The 16,350-nt window shown below is 34.9% G+C and overlaps 1 protein-coding gene across 4 annotated transcripts in view; it reads right to left on the bottom strand.

Annotated features, from left to right (window-relative positions):
• The window catches only part of DIAPH3 (diaphanous related formin 3), a 571,588-nt gene that overhangs the window by 183,681 nt on the left and 371,557 nt on the right, over nt 1–16,350 (bottom strand). For all 4 annotated transcript variants that reach the window (XM_060394025.1, XM_060394029.1, XM_060394026.1 and 1 more), the window contains one exon: nt 6,675–6,810. In XM_060394025.1, coding sequence (XP_060250008.1) covers nt 6,675–6,810 — 136 coding nt within the window. The remainder of the gene's footprint in view (nt 1–6,674; nt 6,811–16,350) is intronic.

Here is a 16,350-nt window from a genome sequence, read left to right as displayed (position 1 = left end):
AAGCTGTAAACTTGAAATAATACAGTACTGTAAATCAACTATATGCCAATTTAAAAAATTTTAAGAAATAAAAATAGAAATATGAACCGTGGTCAGAAAACATGAGTATTGGCTTGCTAAATTTGTGACTATGTACAAAAGGAATTAATTGACTCTGATAAAAATAGTCTCCTAAGATCACTGCAACTATTACATGCAGTAATAAACATACTCAGAGCCTGGAAAACAATATGTGATCTATAAAATGGTGGTGGTAGTAGTAATAATACCAGTAATATTGGGTGTTATTGCTTTTATTACTAGTATCATTATTATTATTTCATAAAATCTGAAGGTAAGAAAAAAAGCAATGCAAATTTATTATATTCTTCTAAACAGAGAAATAAATTAGTCTCTTAAGCATCATCAACAGTCAGAAGATGCTACAAAACTGAAAGCTCTAGAGAAGAGAAAGTCTATAAAACTAGGCTATATGCAATTATGGAAAATAATCTAAGTTTTGTATATATGTAAAGGAAAGGGTAAACGTCAATCCTTCGTAAAAGCAAGTACACACATTAACTGCCATCTCTGTTGAGACTGGCAGAGACATTCTCAAGCAGTATTTCTGTAATATGCATTTCCTCTAAAATGGAGGCCTAATTGCTTAGTTATTCTAAATTGCAAAATAGAAAACAAAGGAGCAGTTTTGGCCATGTGGGTAAACAACAGATTTCTAAAAGCTAATTATCTCTTTATTTAATAGACTGAAGTTGTACCAAATGAGACATTTAAGTCTAATAAATAATAAACAAACTGCAAACCTAAAGACTAAAATATAGAAGCTGCTCATATAGTTTTTATTGCTCCATTAAATAAGCTCTTATTTACTTCCTCCACAAAACATAATTATATAACACTGGGTCCATTTCAAGACCCTTTTGATGTGCAATTTAAAAATTAAGTGAATCAACTTACATACTTGGGAAGTCTTAAAGCATAATACTTGAATTCTATTATCAAACACCCTATTCTTTTCCATGATTAAGAAACTGAAGTGCAGTTTTGAAAAAGTCATACATAATCACATAAATTCACTATTCGTCTCACTAGAAATGATCACATATAAGGATAGCTATGCACTTTAAATAAATTTTAGTGTCTATACTTACAAATTTCTACATCAGATATTTAATACTTTCACTATCTTGCAAATTAAAATAACTCAAATTTAAACATCAACCTTAGAAAATGTATTCAAAATTCAGCCAATTAAAGACATCTTGAAAATGCAGTTGTTTGTTTTATGTAATATCAAACCATTCAACAGAAATAACAACTGCACATGTGAATATTTAAGAGACCTCCAGGCTCATCATTTCCAAACAGAACGAAAATGAGACAAATGGCCTTTTAATCCCATCACGTGATAACACGAGATGGGGTGCTGCTTAGTCTTGCTGCTCTAACGGGTTTTTAATGCTGCACTTTTCTTCTCAGTAAAACTTAGCCCACTATTCAGTGTTTATTTTCATTCTACTAACAAAAATAACATTCGGAAATGATAGTGATAATAAATAGTAGACTTTCAAATAGTTGTTTGCTCTCTTGCCAAGGGCAAGTAGTGATTTACAATGGATAAGAAAGAGCAGGAATTAAATTTACTCCACTACCTCAGGTGGTGATGCAAGCATTTGTACATCTGTGAAAATATAGTTCTTATTTGCATGATGAAAATACTACAGTCATAAAAATAGATGGAAGGAAGCTCCCTGTGTGTTTAGGGCAGGGCAGGGTTGAAGACTTTTCTCCCCTGTTCCATTCAGGAGTATGTGTTCTACACACAAAAACAGACAAAACAAACAGTCCCCGATCCAGAGGTGACAAAGCACAACTGTGAATTAGACAATGTGCCCTTCTATTTTCTTTAGAGAAAAGGAAAGTCAGGCTGATAACTTCTATAAAGATTACAGTAACAGTATGTTCTACATGAAAATAATAACACCCAGAAAGAAATACATGAAAATTTAGCTATCTTCACAATAAGATGTTTAAAAAGTTCACAATATTAGCATATATAGGATAGTAAATCACACGAGCCTAGTTATCCTAACAGTTTATAAGGAGTCTTGTAACCAATACTTTAAATTAGTAAGTCTGCTATCTTAATATTCTCCTTTCTGAGTTCTGAGGACCCAAATTCATCACGTGCACTAACCAACCCAGCCAGTCTCCACTTCCATCTCATTATCTCGTCTTACTTTACTTCACATAACTTCCTATAATCTGAAATTATATTATACAGATGGTTATGTATAAGATGTATAAAATAATTACAAATATAAGATAATAAGATAAGATAATGACCCTCATATTAGAATTTTAAACTTCATTACAACAGAAATCTTATTTGTCCTTATTTATCACTGCAATTCTAGCACGCTGAGGGGGGTAAAAAACTGTGGCTGAATAAAAGAAACAAAAGTGGCATAGCTATTAATTTTTTCTATAACAATAAAATAATAATGGAAGACCTCAGCACTTACATTTTTCATAACAATATAATACCCAGTGACAAAAAGTATGTTCTGTACCTAATATGGAAAGAAAAAGGTTACTTCATATTTATACTATTTTTGAATATAAAGAAAGGTATCAACATATCAGTAATAATATATTTGATACTTATATGACTTACTTGGTTATAATAGCTACAATAATATTGAGACTGAATACCTAGTTTTTCTATGCTAATAATCATGGTATGTTTAAAGGAAAATTAAAGACCATTCAGAATAATCACTATTTACTGGGATTTCAGAAGAGGTCTTTTACTTTGGTGAGAAAATTATATGTTTATGTACCATAAAATTTGGGATATAGCCCTCAATTCTAGATTCTTTAAAATGCTATAGCCTATAAGAAAAAAATTAAAACTTGAGTTACAAAATTTTCAAATGTTTTCAAAAGAACATCAAAGCTTTCTGCTGTACCAAAAGTTGTATCGTCTTTTATCAAAAGGCTTTGATTAAACCTTTTAAAATAGTCACACATAATATAATATTTTTTAAGATGCACTAAAGTATTTATTTAATAGTTTATATAAGTCAATGTCAGCCAGAATATTCTTTGAAGAATACTCTCCTGGAAAATGACGGAGTATATGGCACAAAGGGACCTCAGCATCTAACGGTTTTGGAAATCTCTATCAAGTGAGAGCCTTACATTTATTTGAGACTCATCCATGATAAAACTTTTCAGACCATGTTGGGGAAAGGATAGTATGGAAAATGTTCTATAAAATAATCTAGTAGGTCAAAGGATGCAACAGAAAACTTTTCTTAAATTTATTTTAAAATCAAAAATATTCAATTTTATCTTAATAATTAACAACAGAAAAGTAACAACCTTAACACAATATAAACAAACTATTGGACATAAATGATGGTTAAAATAGAACAGTTTTGACGGAACTCAGAAACAGATTCTAGCATATTAAAAACTACGTGTCAAATATATGAATAACTAAGACAGAATTACAAATAAATGGAGAAAATAGTATTACAAATAACTTAAACTAAAAAAAAATTGAAGCGGAATAAGAAATTATCAAAGGAATGATTTTCTAAACTTAGATACGATAGTAAAAAAGTCACAAAAGCAAAGATTACAATAAAATATTACACAAAAAGGAAGCAATTTATATATGGAATCTAGAAAGATGGTACTGATGAACCTATGTGCAAGGCATGTGGAGACGAAGACAGAGACTTATGGACACAGAGGGGAAAAGAGAGGTTTGGAAGAATTGAGAAGAGTAGCACTGAAACATATGCATTACCGTATGTAAAATTATCAGGTTGGTGCAAAAGTAATTTTGATTTTGCATTGTTGAGCTTTGCCACTTGATACAGTAATACATGGTTATGTTATTTTAAAAAAGTAAAAAAAATTTTAATGTAAATATTGATACATAATGAATACATAAATCTATGAGAAAAATAAGACAATGCCACACACAAAGGAAGAAATGCAAATGCTCCGCAGACATTTGGAAAAAAGTCCAGTTTCAGTAGTACTCACAGAAATGCAAGTTAAGATAATAAAATACAACTTTTTAACCTATTAAGTTAACAAAAACCTTACAAAATGAGAAATATCAAACCAAGGCACATTCATAAACTAAATAGTAAAAGTTGGTGAAAGTAGAAAAATATTTCTGGAAATCAGTTTGGTAGCATGCACCAAGAATCTTAAAACTATTTAACCTTTTTTCTTTCATATTCTAATAATTACAAACACTTTTCAATTACTTATGCATTGAGTGAGTGAGTGAAGTCGCTCAGTCGTGTCAGCCTCTTTGCGACCCCATGGACTGCAGCCTATCAGGCTCCTCCATCCATGGGATTTTCCACGCAAGAATATTGGAGTGGGTTGCCATTTCCTTCTCCAGGAGATCTTCACGACCCAGGGATTGAACCCAGGTCTCCCTCATTGTAGGCAGACGCTTTACCGTCTGAGCCACCAGGAAAGTCCACTTATGCATTAGGTATGCCCAAATAACTATCACACAGAAAAGTTGAAAATAAATATTTCTCTATGACCTCATACTGATGAATGCAAAATTAACTGCAAGTTAAATTAGACATGATACTTTCAATGGATGCAATAACATATTAAAAATTACAAATTAAAAATCACAATTTACATAAAATGAAACATTCTGGAAATTCAGGAAGTAATGTGAGACACTAAACTGTCTGTTGGCTAGAGTCATGTAACTACTGTTAAAAGACAGAAGCTTTTAAAATTTAAAGAGAAATGGGTCAAGATATTAACAGCGATTCCTTGGATTATGGTCTTTTGATTAAAATACTTTTTAGGTGTCTTCTATAACATGAAATTACTATTTTCAAATTGGAAAATAAAATAAACTTAGGGCTTCTCTGGTGGCTCATAAAGTAAAGAGTCCACCTGCAATTCAGGAGACCCAGGTTCAATCCCTGGGTCAGGAAGATCCCCTGGAGAAGGGAATGGCCACCCATTTGTCTTCTACAACAGGAAAATATTACTTTCAAATTGAAAAATAAAATAAACATAGTTATCTTTAAAAATGGAAGCTTCCTCCAGAAGAAAAAGAAAATTAAATGAAAATATTATTAAGGTTACATTGGATACGAAGGTTCATTAAAACTTTTGCTTCCTGTCAGGTTTCAACCTTCCAGGTTGATTGCTAAGAGGCTTTGTATGACAGACCCTTAGGTAAAATCCCCAACAATACACAGTCAATCTGCCATCAAGCAACCCATCCAGATGACTTGTTTACCAAAACTCAATGAACTAATAATGTTCAAACACCTGAATGTCTGGTAAACTAGACAGTAATATATTATTTTAGAAGGTTTCCAGAAGCGTCTTTTAAAAATTAGTGCTTAATTGTCCTGATCTACATTGTGCTAACACTTTAAGATATTTCTGTGAACACTTTATGGATTTCAAGTGTACTCTCATAAACAAGAAATTGTGCCTGGATGATTTTTTAACCCCTGGGTAAAACTTGTGCAATACATCAAGGTACTCAGCTTGCTTTATTAAAGATAAAATATGTCTGTAAAAATAGAAGTGAAGAAGGAAAAAAAAAAAAAGCATCTTGGTTTTTACCCTCAGGGAAACTTCAGGTGAGTTTGCAGCCCTAAGCTGTAAACTATGGTAATTTAGCAGAGAGGCTGATAGATTTTAATTAGTCTTCTACAGTCTTTGGTGGCTTGGAGGTGGAAGAACCAGGATTTAGAGGGGGCAAAAATATAACTATATTTTACCTCTTTCGCTTCTAAGTTAGTGGTACGTTTTAAATTTAGAGAATACACATATATGTTTCTGCAAAACAATAATTTTTGTACTTTTTCTTTTCAATTTTTTCTAAGAACTTTTTATTAAAGAAAATTTCAAAATAGAGAATTTAAAAATTTCAAAGTAGAGAAAATGGTATCGTGAACATAGCCTACCCTCCAAGTACCCATCGCTCAACTTCACTAAGTACTATTTGTAGTCATTCTTGTGTCATCTGTACACATGCCTATTCGCCATGCAAGGCTATTCTGACTGAAATCCAAGACAGTACATCCTTTCCTCTATAAAACTTCACCATGAGTCTCTAAAAGACACTTTAAAACATATTCACAACAATGTTGTAATAATGTCTACAAGAAAAAACTAAAGCATTCAGATTTTTCAGACTACGTTTTTCTACATTTGTTTGGACTGCAGTATACATGAGTTCCATTTATAACAGCTGGTTGATACGTCTCTTAATCAATAAGTGTCCTCTCCATCATTTTTCCCCCCTTCTTTAAGAGTATTTTGTTAAAGAAAATAGGTTACCTGTCCTGTAGAATTTCTCAGTTTCCTATAGCTGTTAATTTATTCACTGAAATAAATTATTGCAGACTGGTTATTTAAGTAGTAGCCAAAGAAATGCTCATATAATAGAACTACAGCAAAACCACCCATGACCAATGTCAGAATGAAAACACTACTTGTTATTAATCTGAAGTGGGGAAAACCCGTAAAAGAAAGAATTGCTCTACTGTTTAAAAACAGAAATAAGTGAACACGTCTTCCTTTTTCACAGAAGGATATTAAACTGCCGATTAATCTTGGTATACAATATAAATAGCAAATTTGATAGTACTCACCAGTCTTCATCTCTAATAAGCGCTTTTTCTTTTGTTGGCGTTCAAATCTTTCCTTCTCTGCCAATTCTTTGGCTATCTTGGCACGTTTTTCTTTTTCCTCTTCTTCTCTTTTTTTGACATTCTCCTTCATTGCTTGCTGTTATAACCAAATTTTGGAAAATGATCAATTTTAACCACAATGATTAAACAAAGAAAATGTAAAATTATTCACCTGTAAAACTGCAGTTAAATATCTTTTTAGGTAATGGTTACTTCTTTAATTAGTAACACAGTCTTTTAAAATATTAGCACATGAATCCTCCTTAAAAGTATTATGTATCTAAAAATACAACTGTTACATTTAAAGCACCTGCATCTTAGTGAAATCAACTAAGAGAAGGAAGACAGAAACTAAAAATAAAAAAAGGACTTAATTTACAAATCAAAACTGTTTTCCTATATGTACTTCCAAAAGAGTGCCTAGCAAATGTATTACTCTCCCATACCTCCTTTAGTAAATAAACCACTGAGTACAAGAAAAATAACTTATGAAACAATGATAAAAAGCAGAAATACTGTAATGGCTACTTTATATGATAATCTATGTTTCACAATTTCTTTCATACAGATAGAAGTATCAGAAGGATGACTAAAGAAATACATGGCATTTCAAAGTCAGGGCCTCTGTTCATCAAAACCAATAATGATAAGTGAAACACAAGATCTCAATAGATATGAGACTAGTTATTTTTGTACTTTTTATAAGCTTTATGCAAATCAAGAAATGCCATTCCTGTGGCATTTGTAGGAATCAGCAGGTAAACATGAAGTTTTCAAAGTGCCAACAAACAGCGTGTCATCACATTACAATCTCCTGTGGAGACTATTCTCAGCACCGATGAAGCCAAAGAGGTATATAATTGCTAGTTTGAACTGTGGTGTTGGAGAAGACTCTTGAGAGCCCCTTGGACTGCAAGGAGATCCAACCAGTCCATTCTGAAGGAGATCAGCCCTGGGATTTCTTTGGAAGGAATGAGGCTAAAGCTGAAACTCCAGTACTTTGGCCACCTCATGGGAAGAGTAGACTCATTGGAAATGACTTTGATGCTGGGAGGGATTGGGGGCAGGAGGAGAAGGGGACGACAGAGGATGAACTGGCTGGATGGCATCACGGACTCGATGGACGTGAGTCTGAGTGAACTCCGGGAGTTGGTGATGGACAGGGAGCCCTGGTGTGCTGCGATTCGTGGAGTTGCAAAGAGTCGGACATGAATGAGTGACTGAACTGAACTGAACTGAACTGCTAGTTTATCACTAATAGAATTAAGCAGAAAAGTGTATAATTAAACAGGTATGTGCCATGTTATTTTTGGCGAGGGTTTAATCTTCTTGACTATATATTTTTTTAAACCCAATAGATGGGGCAAGTCCTTCATTAGAAGTCAGATAATAAAGTTTGGTACTATTGATCAAAACAATTAAAAGGGAAACTGCAAGGGAAAAAAGGAGAAACAAAAAGAATAGAATAGAGGGAGTATTAACTCATCCATGCGAAGAACGTTTACTGAGAGACTGAGCTGTAGATGCATACACGCGAGCATGCTTAGTCTCCTGGTGTGTCCAACTCTTTCCAAGCCCCTAGACGGTAGCCCTCTAGGCTCCTCTGTCTATGGGATTTTCCAGGCAAGAATACTGGAGTGGGTTGTCGTGTCCTCCTCCAGGGGATCTTCCTGACCCAGAGGTTGAGCAGATTCTTGACCACCGTTTACCTGGGAAGCCCTAACAGTAAGTGGTACTGTGTTAAAGACTTGAGATACATATTAATAGATCTAAAACAAGTTTACATTCTGTGTGATAGGTTCGGTCTGGAGGCAAAGACAGATTATAAACAATTAAAATCTCTAACAAGTATAGTACTACCAAAAAAGGAGGGATGTGATAGAATTCCTGGAGAGTTATTTCATCTTATTTGGTCAGATAAGGTTTCCCACTTGGTCTTAATTCAAGCTCAAAGTCAAGGAGCTATCTAGGTAATGATCTAGGGAGAGCCAAATGCAAAGGCTTTTGGTGGGCTGGCAAGAGAAGAGGCCAGTACGGTGGTGTTAAATGAAGTCAGGAGGTATGCAGGGACCCGATCATTTAGGATATTCAAGAACAAGATGAGGAGTTAGAGTTTCCTTCAAGGGAACTAGGAAACAACAAAAGATTTTCAAGTAAGAGAGTAAAACTAAGTAAAATGCAAGCTTAATGAAGCATTTTTGTTCCAAACTACCTTTTCAAAGATATGAACAGTCTTAGAAAATAGAGGCAGTGTTTCCCTCTGAAGCAAATGGATTTGTTTCCTGTCCAGAATGATAAACTGGGGCAACGGTCAAATAGTCTTAATTCTGAAAGAAGATTGGGTTTTCTAAATTCAGGATTTCCCTCCAGTAATACAAAGCACTGTGAGTGCAGGTATTAAACCCAGCCTTTTTCACATTGCCTTGTGGGAATTCTGAGCTCAGAAATCCACAAATCTGGTTACTTTGGCTACTATTTTTGCTATAATAAACTATTCTTTGTTTCTGACCCATGGTCTTTTGCCTTCTACCAACATTCATGAAATTATGGAAATCAAGAAACTTTGGTAAATTCTCAGAAACTTCACAGATCATGACATATATTAACATTAAATGATATTGGTAAGCTATGAAATTCTAGCTCCAAAAATACATATTTTAATATGCAGTTAATTGTTTCCTCAAAATGGAATCTGCATCCTCTATTCTAGCTCTGAATAATTCTGTTCTTGTCCACTACAATGAAAGCACTAAGAGGCAGACGCAATACCTGAAAGCTGGTTACAGTTTATGTTTTCTCTGCTATGCGCCTTCATGTTGATGTAGCATACGTTAAGCCCCAGGTAGAGGACGACAGCTGCTATAAAGACCAGCGTAGACTAGGAAAGGAGAAGGCAACCCCAAAGTAGAAAATAAGTGGGCTCTTAAAGGCAAGTGTGTATGCTGTGTGTGTGTGTGCACCCATGCAGGTATATGGAAGATGGGGAAGGAACACTGAACAGTGGTAGAGAAAAGGACAGGCAAATACATGGGGATCAAACTTGTTTCTTGTTTGAGCGAGGAGTAAGAGGAACAGGTAATAGGTAAAAATATCATGTAGCTTTTATTTTTGAAACTTATTAAAGTATACAATTTCCAGATGTGAATTTTCTACTTTAATGACTAGATGCATTTCAATAAGAATATCAAATAGGTAACCTATTACTAGATATAACTGTCACGCCTTTTTAGTACTCCTTTGGGTAATAAAAAGTCAAAATTACTTCTCAGATCTATAGAAATAATGTTTACCTTGAGAAATAAGGTCTGAAGGAGTTCTTAAAGCTATATTCTTCTATGGAAAATGCACTATCAATTTCCATTTAAAAGACTATTTCATTTAAAAATATCTTATTCTGACATTAGAAGAATTTTAGCTGGAAAAATACCAACAGACAGCACAGAAATAGGTATCTAGTCTGAAAATACTATCACAGTTCAAGTGGTAATTTAGGGGGTTTTTTCACACTAAATTTTGAGAAGTAAAAGTAGCCTAAAACAGAAAAGTTAGTTCTAAACCCACATTATTCTAGATATAACTGCCTATTAGTTTCTTCAATTCCAAAATTTGAAGCCAGAAAGGAAGTTGAGGGTGAGTCATATATGAAGGTAAGAGCTTCTCAGGTGGTACAGAGGTAAAGAATCTGCCTGGCAATGCAGGAGACACAAGAAAGGTGGGTTTGATCCCTGGGTCGGGAAGATCCCTAGAGTAGGAAATGTCAACCCACTCCAATGGGAAGTGACCCAGTCAATGGGGTCGCACAGTTGGACATGAGTGAGGGATTGAGCACACACATGCAAATACATGAAGATAGTTAGCTATCAATTTCTTTAAATCATCCTATGCTTTACCTGGTTTACTACATAGTCAGTTGGCAAGTAAAGTGCACTGCCCCCAACTGTCATCTATGTAACACCAAAAGAAATCCTGCATGCCTGCAGAACTTGCAGACACAACCTGGTGCGTGCTTTTGTCTGAAAGATCACACAGAGGGCTTTCAACCTTCAGACACATCTGGACTATTCATGGCAAAGGCATAACCAATAACCTACCTCCGTTCCTAAGGCTCATGTGCTTTTAATAATAACAAAAGACTCTAAAGTATCTATAAAAATACAGTAATAAAATATACAGGTATACTAATGATGCATGCATATATACATATATGTTAACAAACAGATCTCTTGGAGGAGGGCATGGCAATCCACTCTAGTATTCTCGCCTGGAGAATCCCATGGACAAAGGAGCCTGGCGAGCTACAGCCCATGGGGTCACAAAGAGCTGGACACGACTGAGGAGACTATACACACACACGTGCATGTACGCACACATACAGGTGCATGTGTGTGTGCTCTGGAAGAAAATAAAACACACCAGTTCACAGTTGTTTTCCTATAATACATGCTTTCTACATAACTAAATGCAATAAAATGAGCTTTGTCACAACTAGTTTAAACATACATTACAGCAATATACAACATCCTTTCCCGCAGAGAAACCAAAATAACCCAAAGCCAGTAAAATTAACCGGATGTGTAGGAACGCAAAACTTAGAAGTCTGGCATTGTAATCCTCTATAATATGTGCCTACTATAATCTTTTTTCTTTTTTTTAGTTTTTTTGATATTTGCCGTATCCTTTATTGTAAACTACAATGATTTGTTTTCTTCACTCAACATTATATTTTTAAGATTCATCCATATGTTTATGTATAAATTATGCTTCCTTGTCACTGTTTATAAAATTAAATTGGGTATTATTGTTTACTCTCCTGTCAGTGGGATTTGGGTTGTTTCCAATTCTTGAGCTATGTTGAATCATGCAGTTACAAACATTCTTGTACATTTCCCTGTGTATATACGTATGAGCTTTCTTTTTTTGTTGTAAATGGCAGGTCTCATTGAGTCTTAGATTTGTTTAGAAACTGCTGACAGATACTCTTTAAGTGAAAGAGCACACTCCATCATAGAACATAACATTTTAGAACAGAAGGACTGAGGTTAAGTATTGTTTGTCTCAGTTCTAAAAACACATAAATATAAAGTTTTAGGTTCCACTGTGTGTGAGGACAAAATAGTTTGAAATTCACTGCTTTCTAGGCTAGGAGCACAACTGATGAACAAAACAAGAGGTTCATCTTCCGTTTTTCTACTAAATGAGGTCAAAATGCTTTCCCAGTGGCTGAGCCAATGTACACTTCCGCCATCAACACATCAACATAGCTAACATACTCACTAATACTGTTATCAGTGTTTTGTCTGTACAGCAGGTATACAATAGTATTACATCATGTTTTTAACCTGTGTACCTATGGTTACTAATTCAAGCATTTTCTCACCCATTTACAAGATATTTGCATTTCCTATTCTAATGAAATGCCTCTTCATGTCTCTTATCCACTGTTTCATTACATTATCATTTTCTTAATGATTTACAGCTCTTTAAATATTCTGGATGCTATTTTTTGTTAACTTTATGCTTTTTAAAGCATAAATATCCAGCATGTAATATCCTGGTTTTTACATATCATTGTGCATTATTTACATTGCCTTTTTGTAAACAGAAGTTCTCAAATTTACACAGTAGCCAAAAACCTCTTTTCCTTCATTGTTCATACCTTTAATACATTATTTAGGAAATCCTTCCGTACATGAAAGTCAACAATATTCTTCCATGCTTTCTCCTCAAATTCTTAAATGATGTTGTTCATATTTCAGCACCTATGTTATTTAACTGGGATCAACATTTGTGAATACATTTGTGAGTAAAATGAGGTATGATTCCAATTTAACTTTTTCACATGAAAAATGAGTTGACCCATAACGATTTCACAAATAGCCTATCCTTTCCATCACTGACTTACAAAGCGACTCATCTGGATTTTAAGTGTTGATGTTTTGGAGCTGTTTCAGTCCATTTGATCACTGTATCCATGTCTGCACCAATACCATGCATGTGTGCGTGCTAAGTTGCTTCAGTATGTCCAACTTTTTGCGACCCTGAGGACTGTAGCCTACCAGGCTCCCCTGAGCATGGGATTCTCCAGGCATAAATACTAGAGTGGGTTTCCAAGCCCTCCCCCATGGGATCTTGCTGACCCAGAATCAAACCCACGTCTCTTATGTCTCCTACAAAGGCTGGAGGGTTCTTTACCAGTAGTGCCAACCATTTTGTTTTAATTATTATAGTGTCTTAAGGTGAGCCCTCTTCACCAAATAATGGAAATTTAACTCTTAGCTAATACAGTACAGTACTCAAGAATGAAAAATATAAAAACTGGAAAAGAAGAAGCCAATTACTTCTTATGTTATCTATGAATAATTAAAAAAGGAATCTACAGGAAAATTATTAAAAATAAGAGACTTTATCAATGGAATATATAGAATGAACTGCATTTTGTACACTAGTTACAAAATATTGGAAATTGTAATTTTTCATAAAGAAAGCATTTACAATGGAACAATAAATGATAACAAAGAGAAGATACAGATAAAAAAAGATTTCTTCTTCTTCTTCTTTAGAAATGACTTCACTATTCTCAGGCCTTTGCTTTGTCATCTATAGTTCAAAACAGACTTATTAAAATGCCTATTACGATTCTGAACAGAACTACTGATTCTATAGTTAATATAGAATTGGTATCTTTATATTAGTATTTAATCTCTCTACTTATGAACATGATATGGCTCTCCATTCACTTTTGTCTTTTAAGAAAGTGAAGGTGAAAGTCACTGAGTCATGTCTGATTCTTTGTGACCCCACGGACTATACAGCCCATGGAATTCTCCAGGCCAGAATACTGGAGTGGGTAGCCTTTCGCTTCTCCACAGGAGCTTCTCAACCAGGAATCAAACCCAGGTCTCCCGCAATGCAGGCAAATTCTTTACCAGCTGAGCTACAAAGGAAGCCCAAGAATACTGGAGTGGGTAGCCTATCCCTTCCCCAGCAGATCTTCCCAGTACAGGAATCAAACCACGGTTTCCCTTTACCAACTGAGCTACTGTCTCTTTAAAGTCTACTGACAAAAACTTAGAATTTACACCATTCAGGTCTTGGGCATCTTTTGTTATCTGTGTCTTCTCTTTGTTGCCATCTTTATTCCATTATCCAATATAAGTGATGTCTTTCTAAAAAAACATAATTTCTAATATTTTGTAACCAATGTATAAAATGTAGTTCATTCCATATATTTCATTGATAAGTCTCTTATTTTTAACAATTTTCCTGTAGGTTCGTTTTTGAACTATTCATAGATAACATAAGAAGTAATTAGCTTCTTCTTTTCCAGTTTTTATATTTTTCATTCTTGAGTACTGTACTGTATTAGCTAAGAGTTAAAATTTCCATTATTAGGTGAAGAGAATCCTTCATTTCACATTGTGGGATAGAGGTTTCAACTAGATTATTTCCTTTGTTTTAAAAACTGAAAAATCAGGGCTGGATTTTATTAAGTGTTTTCTTGATGTATTGAAACTATTAATGTAGTGATGTGAATATTCTAACAACACACACTTCCATTTCTGAGATAAACTCAACTTGGACATGGAGAATGTATTCTTTTGAACATTTTGTCATAATTTTTTTAACAATCTATTAGTTTAGAATAATCATTTAAAAATTGAGAAACCTCATCTATAAAATTTTCCAGGCCAAGTATTTAATTTTTTGGCAGATTTGAAAAGTCATTAAATTAAAATTATTTAAGAGAAGACTCTTGAGAGTCCCTTGGACTGCCAGGAGATCCAACCAGTCCATCCTAAAGGAGACCAGTCCTAGGTGTTCACTGGAAGGACTGATGCTGAAGCTGAAACTCCTATACGTTGGCCACCTGGTATGAAGATCTGACTCATTGGAAAAGACCTGAATGCTGGGAAAGACTGAGGGCAGGAGGAGAAGGGGATGACAGAGGATGAGATGGTTGGATGGCATCACCAACTCGATGGACACGGGTTTGGGTGGACACTGGGAGTTGGTGATGGACAGGGAGGCCTGGCATGGTGCGGTTCATGGGGTTGCAAAGAGTCGGACATAACTGAGCGACTGAACTGAACTGACAGACCTATTCAAGCTTTCTATTTCCTCTAAAGTCAGTTTCAATACGAAATCTTTTCCTTACGAACTTATCTCATCAATCTTTCCCATTCTGGCCAGCAAATTTCTTAAATTATGCTTTCTCTTTTTAGTATCTTTTACATTTAGAATTATATTCTTTTTTATATTCTCAATACTTTTTTTTTTCTTCAATCAATCTCTTCAGAAGTTTAACTTGTCTTTCCAAAATAACCATATTTTGGTTTTTAAAAATTCTCTAAAGTCATTTTTCTCCCTTTATTTCCTTCTTTTATTTTCTGGGTTGTATAATTGTTTATAAATTTCTCAAGTCAGATGCTTAGTTTATTAACTTTGCCTTTCTGATTTTTTTTTTATTTACTTATTTTTTAACTGAAGGATAATTGTTTACAGAATAATGTTGTTTTCTGTCAAACCTCAACATGAATCAGCCATAGGTATACATATATTCTCTCCCTTCTGAATCTCCCTCCCATTTCCCTCCCCACCCCTCTCCTCTAGGTTGACACAGAGCCCCTGTTTGAGTTTCCTGAGACACACAGCAAATTCCCATTGGCTATCTATTTTACATATGCTAATGTAAGTTTTGCTGAGTCTGAAACTCCAATACTTTGGCCACCTGATGTGAAGAGCTGACTCACTGGAAAAGACCCTGATGCTAGGAGGGATTGGGAGCAGAGGATAAGGGGACGACAGAGGACTAGATGGCTGGATGGCATCACTGACTCGATGCACATGAGTTTGGGTGAACTCCGGGAGCTGGTGATGGACAGGGAGGCCTGGCGTGCTGCGATTCATGGTGTTGCAAAGAGTTGGACATGACTGAGCGACTGAACTGAACTGAATGTAAGTTTTCACGTGACTCTCTCCATTTAATACACAGACTAGCATATAAATTTCTTTACATCAATATTTCTGTGCTCAGAAGAATCAAAGCTACTCTATTTTGTAAGGTTCCGGGAAAAGAGCCTTCAGAAATCTCCTGACTTCACCCCACCACCTGCGAACCAATCAGAACCTTTGGCCAGCCCTGGGAAATTCTAATCAAGCCCGGGAAAGGAGAACCAATCAGAACTCAACACCCAACCCTTCACCAGAAGGTGACCAATCAGACCCGGAGACTCCCGTTTTTCAAATTTTTTGTGCGACAATACCCTATATAAGCAATGTAACCCTAGAGCTCAGGGCTCCTCCCTAGTCGATATCCGTGCGAGCCCCAGCTCGAGCTTGGTAATAAAAACTCTCTTTCTTTTGCATCGGATATTAGCTCCCTGGTGGTCATTGGGAGATTTCGAGACTTGGGCACAACATGCTCTACAAATTCTGATTTAAGTACTGTTCTGGTCTATTTTTTCCTATGATTTCTTCCTTGATACATGAGCTACTTAGTATGTTTTTAGATTTTTTTCTAAGTGGCTTTAAAACATCACCCTTTTAAATTTTATTTCACATTTCATATTATTGTGGTCAATGAATAAAGCTGAAATTTAGAAATTTATTAAAATTTATTTCAAATCTCTTTGATAAG

The sequence above is a fragment of the Ovis aries genome, chromosome 10 (assembly GCF_016772045.2).
Source record: "Ovis aries strain OAR_USU_Benz2616 breed Rambouillet chromosome 10, ARS-UI_Ramb_v3.0, whole genome shotgun sequence".
Lineage (NCBI taxonomy): Eukaryota > Metazoa > Chordata > Mammalia > Artiodactyla > Bovidae > Ovis > Ovis aries.
This window is presented reverse-complemented; position numbering and strand designations above follow the sequence as displayed.